This window comes from Ziziphus jujuba, chromosome 6, assembly GCF_031755915.1.
Source record: "Ziziphus jujuba cultivar Dongzao chromosome 6, ASM3175591v1".
NCBI lineage: Eukaryota > Viridiplantae > Streptophyta > Magnoliopsida > Rosales > Rhamnaceae > Ziziphus > Ziziphus jujuba.
The window spans coordinates 14,693,189-14,710,126 of record NC_083384.1 but is presented as its reverse complement, the minus strand read 5'-3'; the positions used below and the strand labels follow the sequence as shown (position 1 = coordinate 14,710,126).

Genomic DNA, 16,938 nt, shown 5'->3' with positions numbered 1-16,938 from the left:
AATAAAAATATTGATAAAAAACATACTTACATCATGAATTAGCTACGATTCACTGGTTATAAGCCTATGGAAAAAATCTTTATCCACACACAAAATGTCCATATCGACCTCCACTGTACGATCGGACTTCATAAATCAGTCAAAAGTTTTCACAAGTCGGGTGGGTACCGATCTATATGGGTCAAACTTCAAAGCAGATGATGGACTTGGTAAGGTGCGTTGCAATTTTTTTTGCAAGCCTCCAACACTGTATGGAGTAGTAATTGCTGCTGCGGCCTTCCTATCTTCGCTCCCAATATCTATCATTTGTTTAGCAGCTGCTATCTTTCTTGCACGTCTCCCGGCCGGCCACTTTGATGGAGACACTACCTTGATAATCTTAACACTCGCTCTTGCATCACCTACAACCAATGGATGTTACTATCTATCACCAGGGGTCGCATTGTGATCCAACTCTTCTTTCTTTTCATCTTGATCAACGTTAGCTTCCATCCCATCTCCTAAACCAAACTCATCAGCACCTCCCAAATTGTCAAACTCCCATAAATGCGGGTTTGAACATTGACCTTGGGCATCATTGATCTCCAAAATGAATAAATAATGAATACAATCAATTATAATAGTAAACACGCTTAACATAAAAAAAAAATAAAAAAATTAAACCATACTACATATCAAAAGCTGTCACATCATAAATATCAAGCTCAGAAAACAAAAGTAAATATAAATTTATTCTCTAGGTCCTATGCCTAACTAACATATATACTCTTTATTATTATTATTACTATTATTTTGCCTATTCTTTTTTGTTTTCATATTAATTTATGCAATTAATTGGTTGACCGTGCCTACATATGGCATATGAAGATGATTAGTATTGGTTTTTATTTTTAAAGATTCTTCATTCAAAATTTTTTTTACTTTGATCTCAGATTTATTAATTGAAGGCTGCTAAATCACTTCCATAATATCTTTCATGAAGAAAGATGACAAGTGGTGCCTAGCAAAATCTAATAAGCTGAGAAAATTCATATTAAATCGTTAGTCATAGTCACATCATGATATTCACTGTTTTACCCCAGAAAGAATTAAAAATCTTGATATTGAAAAAAAAATCTTGATATTCAGAGACATTTTTTTATATAACATGGTCTGCCCCCACTATCTGGTACTCCATTAGCTTATCAAGCTTGGTCTCCAACCTTGCAAACTCCCTAAGCATTGAGATTCTTAACTCCTTAACGTCTTGGTGTACACTAGCCACTTCACCTTCAAGAACAGCCAATCTCTCTCTTAAAGGTAGCTAAGCAAAACAATATTTATTAGTAGTTGCAATAATAAAAAAGAAAAACATCATGCAATTTATACAAACCTCATCATGGGATGAAGGTTGGGGTGGAGTTGATGGATTAACACGATCATGAGCACCAATTCTCATAGTCGATGATGAAGGATAATTACCATGATCATCATGGTTCGAAGGCTTATCTCCTATTTGTCTCCCTTTTTTCACCTTACTTTTCACAAATGCATGTTTTCATTTCGAACTTCTTCCACCGGTTGTAAGTGGAACACCCTAATTTGTTCCAAGACCACTAAATTGTGGTGGTTTGTCTTCGACAAAATGTGCAACACCATAGGATGATCTATCATGATATACATCCCATGCAATTTTGCCAATATATAAGATCTCATATTTAGCAGCATCCAATAAGCTAACAACCAAATATTGCAAAATACAAAAGGGATTATCATCAAGTGATAATTACATGGTGGACAATAGACTTTTATCACCAAAAGTAGTACAACAATAATACACTTCAATATAATGCAATACAATACATGTGATTAATAAACACAAGCGAGTCTATAAAGAATAGATCGTCCTACGATGGAATGTATACATACATACATATATATATATATATATATATAAGTATAAGAACTCATATACTTACATCACGATCATGAAAGATTTCAGCTGCCTTATCAAATCTTGGCACTTGTGAAATATGCCAGTTGAGAATCCAAGGAAATGACATATCCAGCAACCTATTTCGAAATGTTTTAGCTAACAAAGGAATTGTCTCAAAATCCCAAATCTCTTAAATAACTTGTTGGGTATTTTGGTTTGACACTGTTGCACACCCAAAAAGAAGCGAGCTACGTCTGAGTGAAACTTGGAGATGGAAGTCTTCTTTCGTTTCTCGATGGTGAAGTAAGACTAAGCTCATGAGCTTATTATCCTAGGTCGGAACAAGTTGATAGGATCCCCTTTTTAAGGTCCCCATGTCCCTCCCATGTTGCGATGTGGGGGCGTAAAAAAGGAAAGAGAGGGATGGGGTTTCTTTCGCTTTTGGCATAGCGGGCCCCCAGCAGGAGGCCCGCACGATGGGCTATTAGCTCAGTGGTAGAGTGCGCCCCTGATAATTGCGTCGTTGTGCCTGGGCTGTGAGGGCTCTCAGCCACATGGATAGTTCAATGTGCTCATCAGCGCCTGACAATTAATATATACTGTAAATAAAAAATCTAAAGGAAACTCACAAACTCTAAATTATAGTCGTACAAACTTACCATAAAAGCCAAAGGAAACCCATAGACATTATAACTCTTTAACTTATTTAATGCCATGGACTCCTTATGCTCAAAAGCACTTTTTAATGATCTGATGGTGGTGCTGTACGATAAACTACCCCATGGATAGTTATTGAAGTAGTCTAAATCGTCCACCATTTCCAAGTCATTCTGGGATGCGGTGGCCATGCTTTCCTCGCCAAGAAGAACCGTCTCTAGAAAATATAATAATGCCAACTTCAATCTACCATCGTCGTCTTCATCATCATTTTAACATTGTGTGGTTATGAAAGCTTCAGTTATCCTCCAAAATACATATCATTCATACATGTAGATGGGTTAACTAGTCTATTGGGTTCATAACCAAAATGTAGACATGTAATAAGTGAGAATTCTTATACGCGTAAATCTAGCACCGCAACCTCCAAAATTAAATACCATAGCATCTTGGTCGTCACAAACACACTGCCTATATAGCATGCTGTTGACGATATGGCCACTAAATTGTATCTTGTTGGCCTTCAAAAAATGGCCAAAACAACTATCCTCAAACTTCTTTCTTTGGGCTGGAGTAAGCTTGAACTTAATATCCGTCACGGCTTTCTAGAAGTTAGATCTATAATTAACCTTTGTCCTCGATATCTCCGAGTCCCAAAACCTTCGAACAAATGTTGATTGATGTTATGAATCCATTTATCTGAAAAATAAATACACATAAAAAAACATAAGATATGCTGAATTATTACACAAACCAAAAGGAATGAAAACATATTAAATAGGAAAAAAGGAAAATCTAGCAAAAATTCCACCAAACAAATACAATTTGAAACTTCAGGAAAAAAAATCCACGCTAACTACGATGTTTATGCATGTATCGGAAACGATTTTCCAACTAGAGGAACCTAATTTCCGATCGGAGGAAATTTTTTGATAGGAGGAAAATGATTTCCGACAAAAGGAAAATGTTTTCCGACTGGAGATATTCCTTCCAACAAGTGAAATTTTTTTCCAGAAGCTACAAATGAACTTGACCTAATGGGTTTGTGTAAAAATGAATTATAATAAAAATGTCAAAAAAAATTATTAGAACCAACACATATTGTGGATTTAAAAGCTACAATCTCTTTATATATTATTGTCCATTATACATTAGGCAACATACCAAACCACACATGCCATCGGCTTTTAGGTTTTATGTACAATATAGGTCATAAATAATTATAATTGAATCACCAAAGAAATAGAAAGTTATATGTGACATTGCTTACTAAATATAACCTATGGTTCCAATAAATCTCAAATATTATGGTTTTACATTCAAATATCCCATTACATTCAACAAAAACACAGCTTCATATAAGTTTTAATTTCACATTCTAACCATGCAACACAAACATTATCGTCACACCGAATAAAACGATATCATAAGCATGTCTCATAATGACAAATGTTCAAAATTGAGCAATTTACAAAGACATGACTTATCATATCTAAAATAATCCATTATGAAAATAAAGGTTCAGCGATAATTTCGTTACATTAATGCAAAATCAATTTGCATAATATTTTTTATTTTGTTCAGAGAAGCAACTTACATTAATGGGGGACAAACCACCACCAATACTTTTTTATCTCTCTCTCTCTCTCTCTCTCTCTCTCTCTCTCTCTCTCTCTCTCTCTCTCTTTTTCTATCTCTATGTGTGTGTGTGTGTGTGTGTGTAATCTTCTGAGCATGCACTTGTAACTCTACGATCGCAAATTTTGTGCTTGAATTTACTGCTCAATCCATCACTTACTCCTCCAATGCTGAAAGAAATAGAAAATCAATATTAGTAACAAAATTAATTATTTATATGTTTCTTAGTTTAACTAAAATGAGTTAACTAAACTAAAATGAATTTTACAATAAAACATTTATTAATCACCACAATAATATCACCATACAACTTCGACAATTTTTATCTATGAAATTATAATGTTAGTTGATATATGCCCTGAAAATTTATAGATTCGAGCTTTTAGGAAAGAATAAAAGGCACCAAATGCTTAAATAATAGTACAAAAGCACTCAGGTTGCCATAGACGTTTCCAAAATGAGTAAAGAATGAATAGAGATAATAATAATAATAATAATAGTAATAAATAAACCAACTTCCATACAAGCAAAATAAAAAATAAAAAATATAATTATGAAAAATTTTATTATTACAAGAATTGCAAGAACTGCAAACCAAGTTACAGCATTGACTTGAAGCACTGCTTTTTTAGAAAAATGATAATGGTAAGATGACAAACCTTCATAATAATAGACATTAAAAAGAAAAAAGTGAGAGCGACAAACCAGTGAGAGCAACTAGGTAACTGCAGCTACGTAACTGCAGTCCAAGAAAAAGGTTTCAAAGAAAAATGTGGGGGGTCATGACAAAAGCAAAAACAAGAAAAAAGGCTTTTGCTACATTCAACTTCTGTATCTACTTGGATGAGATTTTAAAAAGTCAAAATAAGACATGACAGAAAATAAACTACTCAATCATCTAGTTGTTTTATTTTATCAAGATTCTAAAAACAAGCAATCACAAAATTTGTACTCATCACTACAATTATTTTCGATCATATTGCAGAATAGATTCATCTTTAAGATAAGAAGATAGTGAAATGTTTTGAGAACTCACAATATTTGTATGAATAATTCCAGGTGATACACAATACACTAATACCAGCTTCAGCAGGCAGCCTTTTACGGCGGACACTACTAAACATAACCTGCAACAAACAACACCAAAGACCTTAGATCAATCCTAAATGTAAAACCTCTCTTGCAAATTTCCCTCAAACACCATTCATTTTTTTTCCCAAACAAATGACCAAAAAGTAGAAAAAGTTGCAATCCAATATATACCTAACATACTCTAACTTTTCTCTAATAGCCTAAACCTTTAATGATAACAATTCACAAACAAGTGATTAACAAATTCACAGAATTTTTAGCATAGCCAAAACTTATGAAACATAATAATGCAGCCAATAAGAAACTTTATTCCTATAATTGAGGGGTCAAATAATTTAAGTTGAGCTAAATTGTTTAACAATTTTACGATAAATAAACTAATTGATTTCCAAGCATTCTTTGCTTCATATCTTATATTTGATAGAACGTTAGATCATCTACTTCTAAGAGATATGAAAATAGAAGTTGTGGGATTGAAATGTGCACAGATATTACCCTTTTAGAACTTAAAGTGACAAACATTGTAGTCCTAAGTTGGAAAGGTCATGTGAATCGCTTTTAATCAGTACACACACAATGACTTAGCTACTATTCCCACTTCCAAACCTTCGTAGAAAACCCATGAAACCCATAGAACCCATGATGCTGCAGAAATTGAACAATTTGAAAGAAACAAAATTCACAATTTTTTTTAACTAAACAGACCTACACACAAGACTGGGAGTTGGGCAATTTCATTTTGTTCTTCTTAGTTGGGGTGGACAAATTCGACCAGAAATGTTATGCTTACACACAAGACGACCCCTTTCCTTGAATGCCCCAAAAGTTTCGTGGGGGCTGCTTTACGACTACGGATGATCGCTGGTAGGGGATTCACTGCACAAGGCCCTTGCAGAGGAAAAGCTTTATCCTAGCGAATAGAAGATGCTCAGCTCCACACATTGATATTTTCATAAGGAAGCCATCGAAGGCTTTCACAAATTGAGATTTTTCTATAGAAGGATCGAATTGTATTTGAGGAACAGGGGGATACAAAATTGGTGGTTGCGGCAGCACCTGCGATTGCAGCGACGAATGGAGAGGTTGGAGTATAGAGATCGATGATGACGATGGTGTGTCTCTCCTCTACCTCTAGGTGGCAACCGCAATCGTGATTTTGAAAGGGAAACTAGAAAGGAAACCCTAACTGCATTTTGAAAGCCAAAGAGAGAGAAAAAAAAAATAAAAGAAAAACGAAAAGAACAAAAGGAAAAAAACATGTGTTTTGATAGAGAACCAAAAAAAAAAAAAAAAAAAGAGAAAAAAAACTTAATGAAGGATATTTTGGTCCAAATGAGTTAAAAATGGATTTGTGCGGTGGCTATTTTTGGAAAAAAAAAAAAAAACCCTTTATTAGCTACCTACATGTCCCGTTACAGGCTCAATGCTCATGGATAATGGCCCGAGACCCATGAACTATAACCTCAACCTCACGCATTACCTTTTTATTTATTTATTTATGTTTTGTTTTCTTTAACATCCCACACTTTACAACCCATATTATGTTGTGTATATCCCACTTGCATCATCAACTTTCAAGTCTCTCTTATTCTAAAACCACTTATTTAAAGACTAATTGATCTTATATATTTTGATTTCGTAAAACTTAAGGTTGAATATCAGATCAAAAAGTGAAGGCTCTGATATCCAATATAATACATCGTAACAATGTAAAATGTCTTTTATCAAAGAATCGCTGATCAAACTAAATTGACATGCTTAGATGATAAGAAATTAATTGTTAAAGAAAATGCTAATTATTATTTAAATTCAAATACAAATAATGAGAATGTGATAACCTTTAACATTTATCACATAAAAATTATTGAAAATAACATATAGCTATTATGTTTTATAGTATGTAATTTATTATTAAATTATTTTTATTTATTATTTTTTTCTAAAAGCTCAAAGTTTTTAAAATAGAATGAGTTAAAAAGTGAAACGTAGCGCGTATTGCGTTTTTCAGGTATCATATATATACTTTGAATAATTTACACCATCAATAAGAAAAAAGGTCGACTAGTCAAATATTTTGAACTTTTTTCTAAATTTCAAGCTTTTTGACTTGAGAATGAATAATATATTTTAAACTTTCATAAAAAGAATTTCACATCTCTTATTCATGCATGATAATAGATTATTCATATGCATGTACCATTTATTTCCTATATAATATTTCAGTTTAGTTAATTATTTTCTAACTTTATAATATGATGTCTCTGGAAGGACAATTCAGTAGTAATCGTTATTGTTTTCTTGAACAATTATCAAAATTTGAACCTCTCTATATTCAATATCCAAAAACAATTACCCATCGATGGACAATCTCAACATGAAATCTACTTATATTAAATTTCATGACCACTAACGACTACATTTTTACTTCTAGTACTTGTAGCAACAAAAATAGGAAAAAGGTAAGTAAATAAATAAATGACATTTTGATTATGGACATGATTAGTGACTTTGGCTTATCTTTTCATTAACAACAACGTTAAACAATCATTGTGGTTATCCATATTACATATTCATCCCTTTTGAATGAGTGGAGCATGCCTGGTGCGCTTAGCACTTAATTCACTTTTGAAACAATACCATGTTATGAACGTGAATGACTGGAGCTAGGTTCACAAAATCGAAAATATGGTGGAAATTTTGATTTTTTTTTCTTTTTTTTTTAGTAGATGGAAAAGAAATTTTGGTCCTAAATAAGCATGAATATAATTTTTATAATATCCATCAAAATTTTCAATATTTCTTCCTGATTTTCAAAGAAATTTCTATTAAAATATCTATGTAAAATCCTTTACAATTTAATTACAAAATCCATAATTTTCATGAAATTTTTTTGAAATTTATTTAATTTTTTTATCAAAATATTTATAAATATTATTGATGTTTAGTAAAATTTTTAGCCGACTAAATTTATTGATAATTTATTTTTTATCTTCTTATTGTCTTTAAAATTAAGCAAATAAAAATAAAAAGATGACGGAATATCACATAGTAAGCAAATATCATATAATGATTATTATCAAGGACATCCACATTTAACATAAGATCCATATAGTTAGAATATTAACAATTATATACAAAATTATAGATACATTTTTTAAAAATTATTTTTCATGTTTCACATTCAAAATGAAAATGAGAAAGCTATCAATATTTTTCAGCCACCTAGTAATTTTATATGGTATTGAGATAACATTTATGAAATATAATATAATTATAACAATTATTTTATGTATTTTATTAATTAATAAATAATTTTATCAAATATATATTTTTTGTATTTTTTATTAGTTTTTATCGATATTTAATATTTTTTTTATATGTTTATGGATAATTTTATATTTTAAACTTTTCATATTTTCGGGAATACTAAAATTTTAAACTTTGAGATGGAAAAACAGTGGGTGGACTGGAAAGAGACAATAGAAAAATATACCAAATTTATAGAAAAACAGATTATTAGCATTATATGATATTATATATCTTTCTTTTAGGTCAATACTATATTATATAAATATACAATTATGATTATGATGATATACAGTTTATATGTTTGCTTCTGTTAGCTAAAAGTACTAATTAATTAAATAGTTGTACTTTTCTTATTTGATGTAAAAGATATCAATAATGCGTGTGGAAACAAGGTAGAAAAAATAGTCGATATTTGGATATTTCGTAAACATTGTTAGATTACCCATATCCTCCATATCGATAAGGGAATAAAATATACTTGTTAAAATTTGTTATCCTAGATATGGGTTTCTACTGTTAAAAACATAAATACCGAATACACATACACAAGAAGAAGATGATAGAAAAACCTGTTAGTCGAGGCAAGAATTTGATTATTTGGTTTTAAGACAATTTTCATCCCGCATTGGTGCTCAACGGATTGATAGATGGTGAATGTCTCCCAGGATACAACGATTACTTTCTGAGAATAGTAGCTGACAAAACCTACCCCGGGAACCCTTCCAGGATCTCCTAGGTGGTCCTGCCTGGTGACGTTCCACTGGGCAATCCCTAGAGGATATCCAATGGAACCTCACTTAAAACGTGAACAATGAACACATGCATTATTAATAACACCTTGATATATAAATATAATTAAATCCACAATAGCACAGAGTCTACAACCAGTTTATTATACCACAAGCCATAACTACACATATAAGTAATATAATCTCTAATGAGTCTAATATTTATATCAGAGCATTTAAGAGTATTTGTAAAGTTTAGAAGTACAAATAAATAATAAATAAGTCTAGAAAGATAAGGATGGATAAAGAAAGATAGGAACTACTACTGCTGCAAAAAGAATGAAGTGGCAAGCGATGTGAGAGGTAGACTAGCAACTAACTGCCTGAACCTAGGGGAACAAATTTAAAACAAATAAAACGTGAGATAAAGAAATCTCAGTGAGTGGCATAGTATAATAGTATAATAAACTATTGGATGAGACCAATCTCACGGTATCGTGGTAATAATAATAAACCGTCGAATAAACTCGACCTCACAATCCATGCAATAATAAACCGTTGGGTGAGACCAACAACACGGCATTGTGGCAAACCATCGCGCTGTAATATAATACTAAATCGAAACTCTGGTATTATATGGTATATCAATTAAAAATAACCGATACAGTATCTTTAAAACAATCTTGTAATATCTCAAATACTTTTTCGAACAAAACTCTATCATAAGTCCTTATTTAATTTTCAAATCTATCTGCTTATTTAAATATTTCAAAAATTTTAAATCATCATTTTCTACTAAAATCGAAAATATCACAGTGAAATATATTCACCATAAACCTATTTTAAGCATATAAAATTTGAAATACTTGAACATGCTTAAAATCATAAAGTTTACAATCTGCTTTCTAAAATCAATCATTTTTCGAAATGATTTAAAATCTCAATTCAAATACCAGAGTATATAATTAACATAATTTACAAGTTCACTGTGAACTCATCAAGTTAAAAACCATTAAAAATCTTATTAAAATCCATATAAAATGATAACACATATAGGTGAAGACAGATATTTATATATGCATAAAACAAACATTTTAATTAATTGGTATATAAATAAAATATCTAAACCACATATATATATTATTCTACATACCCAAAATATTTTAAATATTATAACCACTCACTGTACTGCAGATGCTCACTTTTGCTCCCCTGTAAGATCGCCTTCAAACTCAACACGAGTGTCTGTAACATAATAAAATATTTCTTAGGCTTTAGTGACTAAACCAAAGACACTTGCATGGTCCAAATGTCTTAAATTGATTTATGCTACTTTAAAATTATAAAAATTGGACACCAAACGGTCCAATTATCCAGTGTACCCTTAGGACCCAGTATCCAAAATTGGGAATTTTCACCTGAAGACTAATCTTTCAAAATTGAACCTTATAATGGGTCCTAATAATATCCAATTTCACTAATCCAACTCCGATTTTAACCAATTTGACCAATTTTCATCCAAACACAGTTTAAATTTATTCGAAAATTAACTAATTGACCAAAAAATGAAAAAAATTATTAAACAACATCCAAAATTCACAAACTTTATATCAAAATAAATCCCAATAAACAAGGACCCATCAGTCTGGTCACCTTGGTCCAAAGGTTCCTTCAGTGGCCAAAAAACTAGTCGCAATACTCGACCTAGCTCCACATTGATGGTGAGGAATCTTAGAAAAAGAACTATGAAAATGAGTTTGGGGGGTCCAAAAGTGGTGGAAAAGGTCTATGGGTTGGCCTAAAACGGCCGAAAAAAGGCCAAAAGGTCGAAAAACACCAAACGACCGCTGCTGGCTTCAAACGCCAGATCCTGGCTCATTTGCCAGTGGTTTGGCCTGAAATTTGGTCTTTGAGGTCTTCTTAAGGTGTGTAAGGAGGGTGTATGGCATGTGCATAAGGAGGGTGGCCAAAATCGGGCAAAACGGCGATGTCTCGATTAGACCTAAAATGGGTTCGAAACGATCTAGTTCGGATCCGTGGGTCTGGAGAGAAATTTCTTGGGTTTGGGTAACAAAATGGGTATTTTGCAACTTGTTTCTTGCTGTGCATACTTTCGCATATTTATATAAAGCCTTAGATCACTAACAGACGAAAATTTGGGATTGGTTTAGACACTGATATAAATTTAATATTTGAAATTTTACATAATCATAACTTTTTATCCGTAACTCAAAATTTGGAGTGCTACCAGTGTAGGAACTAGTATCGAAGAGCTCTACATAATGATATATCATTCAAACCAAAAATATTATCCATAAAAAAAGTTAACTTTGGCTCCATATACTGTTCACTTGGTCAAATCTGGTCAAACCTTGTCAAATTGTAAAACAGGAGTATTTTACAGTAGCACTCCATATTCCCAGAAACAACGAACAACTTTGTGTTTCACTCTTTCACTATTTTATGAATGAATGATGCAAAAACTAGAAATAACGAATATTTCTTTCTGTTGTTATTATTTAATCGTAGAAAGGTAATTGTTATTATAGGAAAGATTACATCTACATGAAGAAACCCAATGCTTCAAAATGTACGAAGCGTTAAAAGTTGTTTCGTTTCCAATAACAGGTGCATTTCCATTCTGAAGATGTGTTCTTTCACTAGAACACTGTTTTTTATTATTTTATTTATTATTTATTTATTTTAAAATAAAACTCTAGTATTTTAAGTATTATGGTAACCAAATAAATAAATAAAAAATATTTATAATTTCTATTCACAAAATTCCTACAAAATTATCGGTGAAAATATTAATGATGTTATAAAATATTGATAATATTGAAACATGTTGATGGAAACTAAGGATTTTGGTACACATTTTGCTGGAAATATCAATTAACGATAGAAAATATTAATATTATGAAAAAATATCAGTAGAAATTGTAGCTTTTCAAATCATGTACTAAGTTCTCTCATTATTTGAGCATATTTTATGATGAGAAAATTTTGAAATAACACTAAAGAAAAGAGCAAAAATGCCAAATTTTGATTAAAAAAATAAACTAAATAACAATTACCCATTTATTAGTGAAGAACTAAAGATTAACACACATGCTACACAAAATTTTGATCATAGGGCTTGAACAACATGCCATGGTTCAAAAATGCACTATAGAATTTTCATGATGAATGAATTTAAGGAAGATTATCTTACTAACTTTTTTGATACAATGGGCTTAAGTACACAAGTTAGTTCTTATTATGAAAATTTTTAGATTCCAATTGTTTATCTAATTAGTTATACGACATCCTATAGTCTTCACAATGATTATAATGTTGGTGTTTTTAGTTGTCCTATGCCTTTTACTTCCCTTTCAATGACAAATGGTTGGAATTGATAGAGAAAATATTTTTGGCACATCCACAGTTGCATGAAAAGTTTCTCTACCATAATAAGTTGGAAGCCTATTGTTAAATACATCAAGCATTTGGATATGGTCATGAATTTATATCATGAATGGGTTTTTATTTTTTATTTTTTTTATTGATGATATATTATGAATTATATTTAAGAATTTAATATATTTTTAGTATTATTTATCAAATTTACTATATTTCAATATCAACAAGGACTGTATTTACTTTATATGCAATAATTTTTTATATTTGTGGACTAATTTTATTACTATTTGCATACTAATTATTATATTTTCTTGTTTTATTTTATTATATTAAATATTTTAGATGCAAAAATTAATATTTTAAATTAAATATTTATAGTTTATATAAATTTTCTAATATTTTGGTCAACATTGATATTTTTATTGATATATCTATAAAATCATATCTCTCTAATATTTTATTAATACCAATGTTTTTATGATTAAGTAGAACTCAGGAAGTACATATAGAGAATTCGCTGTTTGGAGTGGTGGCAATAGTATCTGGGATTGGAGCATGTATAAAAGTTATTAAGCATGTTTGATGGTATTTGAAATTGGATATATTTTATGCTAAGCACGCTATTTCTCCATCACTTTAGTCAAGTGACTGGTATTTAGGTTTTTTTTTTTTTTCTCTCACATAAGTAGTGTTTCATCTTCGATCCAAAAGTTGCATTTCAAATTTCACATCACTAATGATATAAAAAAATTCTAATTGGAATAAAAAAATAACTTTATACAATCCCTCAAAATTTATATTTCCATAATATCCCTATTATTATTATTAATTTTTCCTCAAATTTTCAACTGTGAAAATGTCAAACTAAGAAACATGATCGAGTTTCATTTTCTTTTAGTTGTTTCTATTCTTTTGGTTCTCTGTCATGTCTCCATGGCAATGGGGGATGCCAAGGAAATGAATCAAAGAAACAGTTGCATCATCCACATGGAAAACATCTGAAATGCAGGCGAGTTTTGAACACCATTCAGTTCGGTATTATTGTGGAATGGTGCCAGCTCAGCATAGCTTTAGCACAGCCTTGGTGCCAGATTATCACACCAGTTAGTTAAATGTCATGTGACCCACCACGTGCTTGTATTTTAGTTATAAGTTTGTTAGTTTCTGTTTTAGAGTACTAATATAAATACTTGATGTATTAGTTTCTTGTTTTTAATTAGTTTTACAGTAACTCGAAAAAGAACTCTCTAGAAGTTTACTCTGGAAGTTTTCTGCTTTTTCTGATTTTTCTTTCTTGAATTTTCTCTTGCACTTTCTTTCTTTTTCTTGCTGTTTTTCTTCCTTCTCATGGTATCAGAGCCAGCCTTCGTGGCTACTCAGAAATATGTGTTGGTTGTTGTTACACCTTTCTCAAGCAATTTTATGAAGCTTGAGGAAGATAATTTTGTTCTATGGAGGTCACAAATTCTTCCTACTCTCAAAGGGCACGATCTGGAAAAATTCATTCTTATCCGAAGAACAGCGTCAGGAAAAGTTTTAGTTCTTGCATACGATAGATCTGGCGGTGTTGCTGATATTGACGAAGAACTTGGATATTGGGTGAAACTGGATCAATTGCTATTAGGATGGATTCGAGCTACAATTTCACGCGAAGTTCTACGTCATCTGGTTGGGTTACAAACAACATTTGATGTTCGGCAGACTCTTGAATCTAGGTATGCATCTCACTCAAGATCTCAGATTTTACGTCTTCAAACATAGTTACAATCCACTAAAAAAGGAGGTTTAAGCATTAATGAATATTGGCTCAAAATGAAGATAATTGCTGATGATCTTGAGGCTGCTGGTGAATTTGTGCATGAGATAGATTTTGCATATTATATTCTTGGTGGTTTAGGACTTGAGTTTGATCCTGTCTCTGAAAATCTTAATTCTCGACTAGACTCAATCAGCTTGACAGAGGTTTGATCTCGATTACTTGCATATGAAAGCAAGTTGGAAGACTATAATTATACTCTTTCTATGAATCTTGGTCATTCTCATTCAGCAAATATGATAAGTTCAGTTTCTCATACTGGTTTGAATTCTATAAACTTGGTTCAACCACCAACTCATGGGCATGTTGAGACCTCTGGACATAATTTTCAGTTTTCTGGTCCCAATATCAATGTTGGTCATGGTTTCTCTCCACGAGCTTGGTGTGACAGAGGATTTGTTGGCAACTACAATTATCGAAATGAGAATTACAATACTCGAGGTCGAGGTTTCTTTGGTCGTGGAAGGGGTACTAATTGACCAATTTGTCAAGTCTGTAAAATGGTTGGACATACTGGTGATGTTTGTTATTATAGGTATGCTCAACCATTTCAGCACAGTGTTCCATAGCCAAGCTTTACTGTTGGAGGTGCTAATCCTAGGACTTTCTTTGCTGGAGTTCCACACACTCTACCACACACTCTACAATCTGGTTTTTCTGATAACTTTTTACATAATTACAATATAAGATCACCAGTTATGCCTGAATCAACTATTGGGATTGTTGCTCCAAATTTACAGTCATATGGTTCAATGTCTGGTTTGTCTAATCCTTTTTCTTATGGTGTCTCAAAGCCACTTGGTAGTTCTAACAACATCTCTGGTCAAGTGCCACAGCAGTTTACTGGTTTTTATGTTCATAATGGTGTACCTCACTTCGGTGCACCTCTTTCTGCTTCAATTGGCATGAATTCTGTTGATTATCCTTTCATGCCTCCAATGTCAGCTTCCATTGGATCAAATGTTATTGGTCATTCTTCAGTGCCTCAAATGTCAGCTAATATGAGTAATCTGTCTCTTTCTCCACATTCTAGTGTTAATGTTGTGTCTGCAACAGTGGACCCAAACTCTTCCTGGTTCTTAAATAGTGGATCTACTAATCATGTAGCTGCAGATGGTGATAGCGTGCTTGAACATATTGAGTTTCAAGGGAACAACAAACTTACTGTTGGCAATGGCCAGAATGTGGATATTACTCATATTGGTAACTCATTCATACCTTCCATCTTTATGGTGGTAAGACTTAACACTTTTTTGGTTGTTCCTTGCATAGCAAAAAACTTGTTAAGTATTTCTCAATTAACTAGAGACAATGGATTAGTTGCTGAGTTTACTGATAGCTATTGTTTTATCAAGGACAAGTTAGGTAGAACTCAACTTAAAAGAGTATTGGAAGATGGATTGTACAAATTGCAAGCTCTTGTTCTTAGAAGACAAAGACTACATGCAAATAAGATGTTTACCAGTTCTTATACTGCTGACTTTGGTTCAGATCGTGACAAGGGTCACTATTTCTCAAATTGTGCTACTAAATCTGCTGCTGGTGTTTCTGGTGTTGTTGATGAATCGTTTTGCTTTCCTTTAACATGTACTACTTCCTCTCAGAGTTTACCAAATGTAACAAGTGACAGTTGTCTTAGAATCAATGTTTTAGAGTTTGCATTGTTTTATAATAGACTTGGACATCCAAATAGTAAAGTTACATTGGAAGTCCTCAAAAGTTGTAATAAGAAATTTCTTAATAAAGATGAGTTCTTTTGTGATGCCTGCCAACTTGGTAAAAATCATTTGATTAATTTTCTTGTCTCTACTTCTAGAGTATCAGTACCTTTGGAAATCATTTATACAGATTTATGGGGGCCTGCTTCAGTTAGTTCCAAGGAAGGATACAAGTATTACATACAGTTCTTAGATGATTACTCAAGATATGTTTGGATATATCCTTTAAGAACCAAGTCAGAAGCTCCGGCAATTTTTTCAAGTTTTCATGTCATGGTTGAAAGGAGTTTGATAAAAAAATCAAAGTTCTTCAAGCTGATTGGGGAGGTGAATTCAGATCCTTTTTTTCCTTATCTCTCAAAGTTTGGTATTGTCTTTAGGCATCCTTGTCCTTATATTCACACACAAAATAGAAAAGTCGAAAGGAAGCATAGACATCTTGTTGAATTGGGATTGTGTCTCTTGGCTCAAGCTCACATGTCACTGGTTTATTGGTGGGAAGCCTTTCATTGTGCTTCTTTCTTGATTAATCGGCTACCAACTCAAGTTCTTAATCAGCTTTCTCCCTATGAGATGTTGTTTCATAAAAAACCTGATTACACTTTTTTTAAAGTTTTTGGGTGTGCCTGTTTTCCGTATTTGAGACCTTATAACAAGGTTAAG

At 32.0% G+C, this 16,938-nt stretch overlaps 1 protein-coding gene across 1 annotated transcript; it reads left to right on the top strand.

Moving 5' to 3' along the window:
* The first annotated feature begins 13,786 nt into the window (after positions 1-13,786).
* On the top strand, positions 13,787-16,329 carry LOC125419108 (uncharacterized). Its single transcript, XM_048464304.2, has 2 exons — positions 13,787-15,760; positions 15,913-16,329. Exons 1-2 carry the CDS (start codon positions 15,256-15,258, stop codon positions 15,924-15,926), a joined length of 519 nt encoding a protein of 172 aa, XP_048320261.2. The 5' UTR covers positions 13,787-15,255; the 3' UTR covers positions 15,927-16,329.
* The last annotated feature ends 609 nt before the right edge of the window (positions 16,330-16,938 follow it).

What these genes read in the sequence shown, in the direction of transcription:
- LOC125419108 (XM_048464304.2), top strand. Translation starts at nt 15,256, where the DNA reads ATGCCTGAATCAACTATTGGGATTGTTGCTCCAAATTTACAGTCATAT.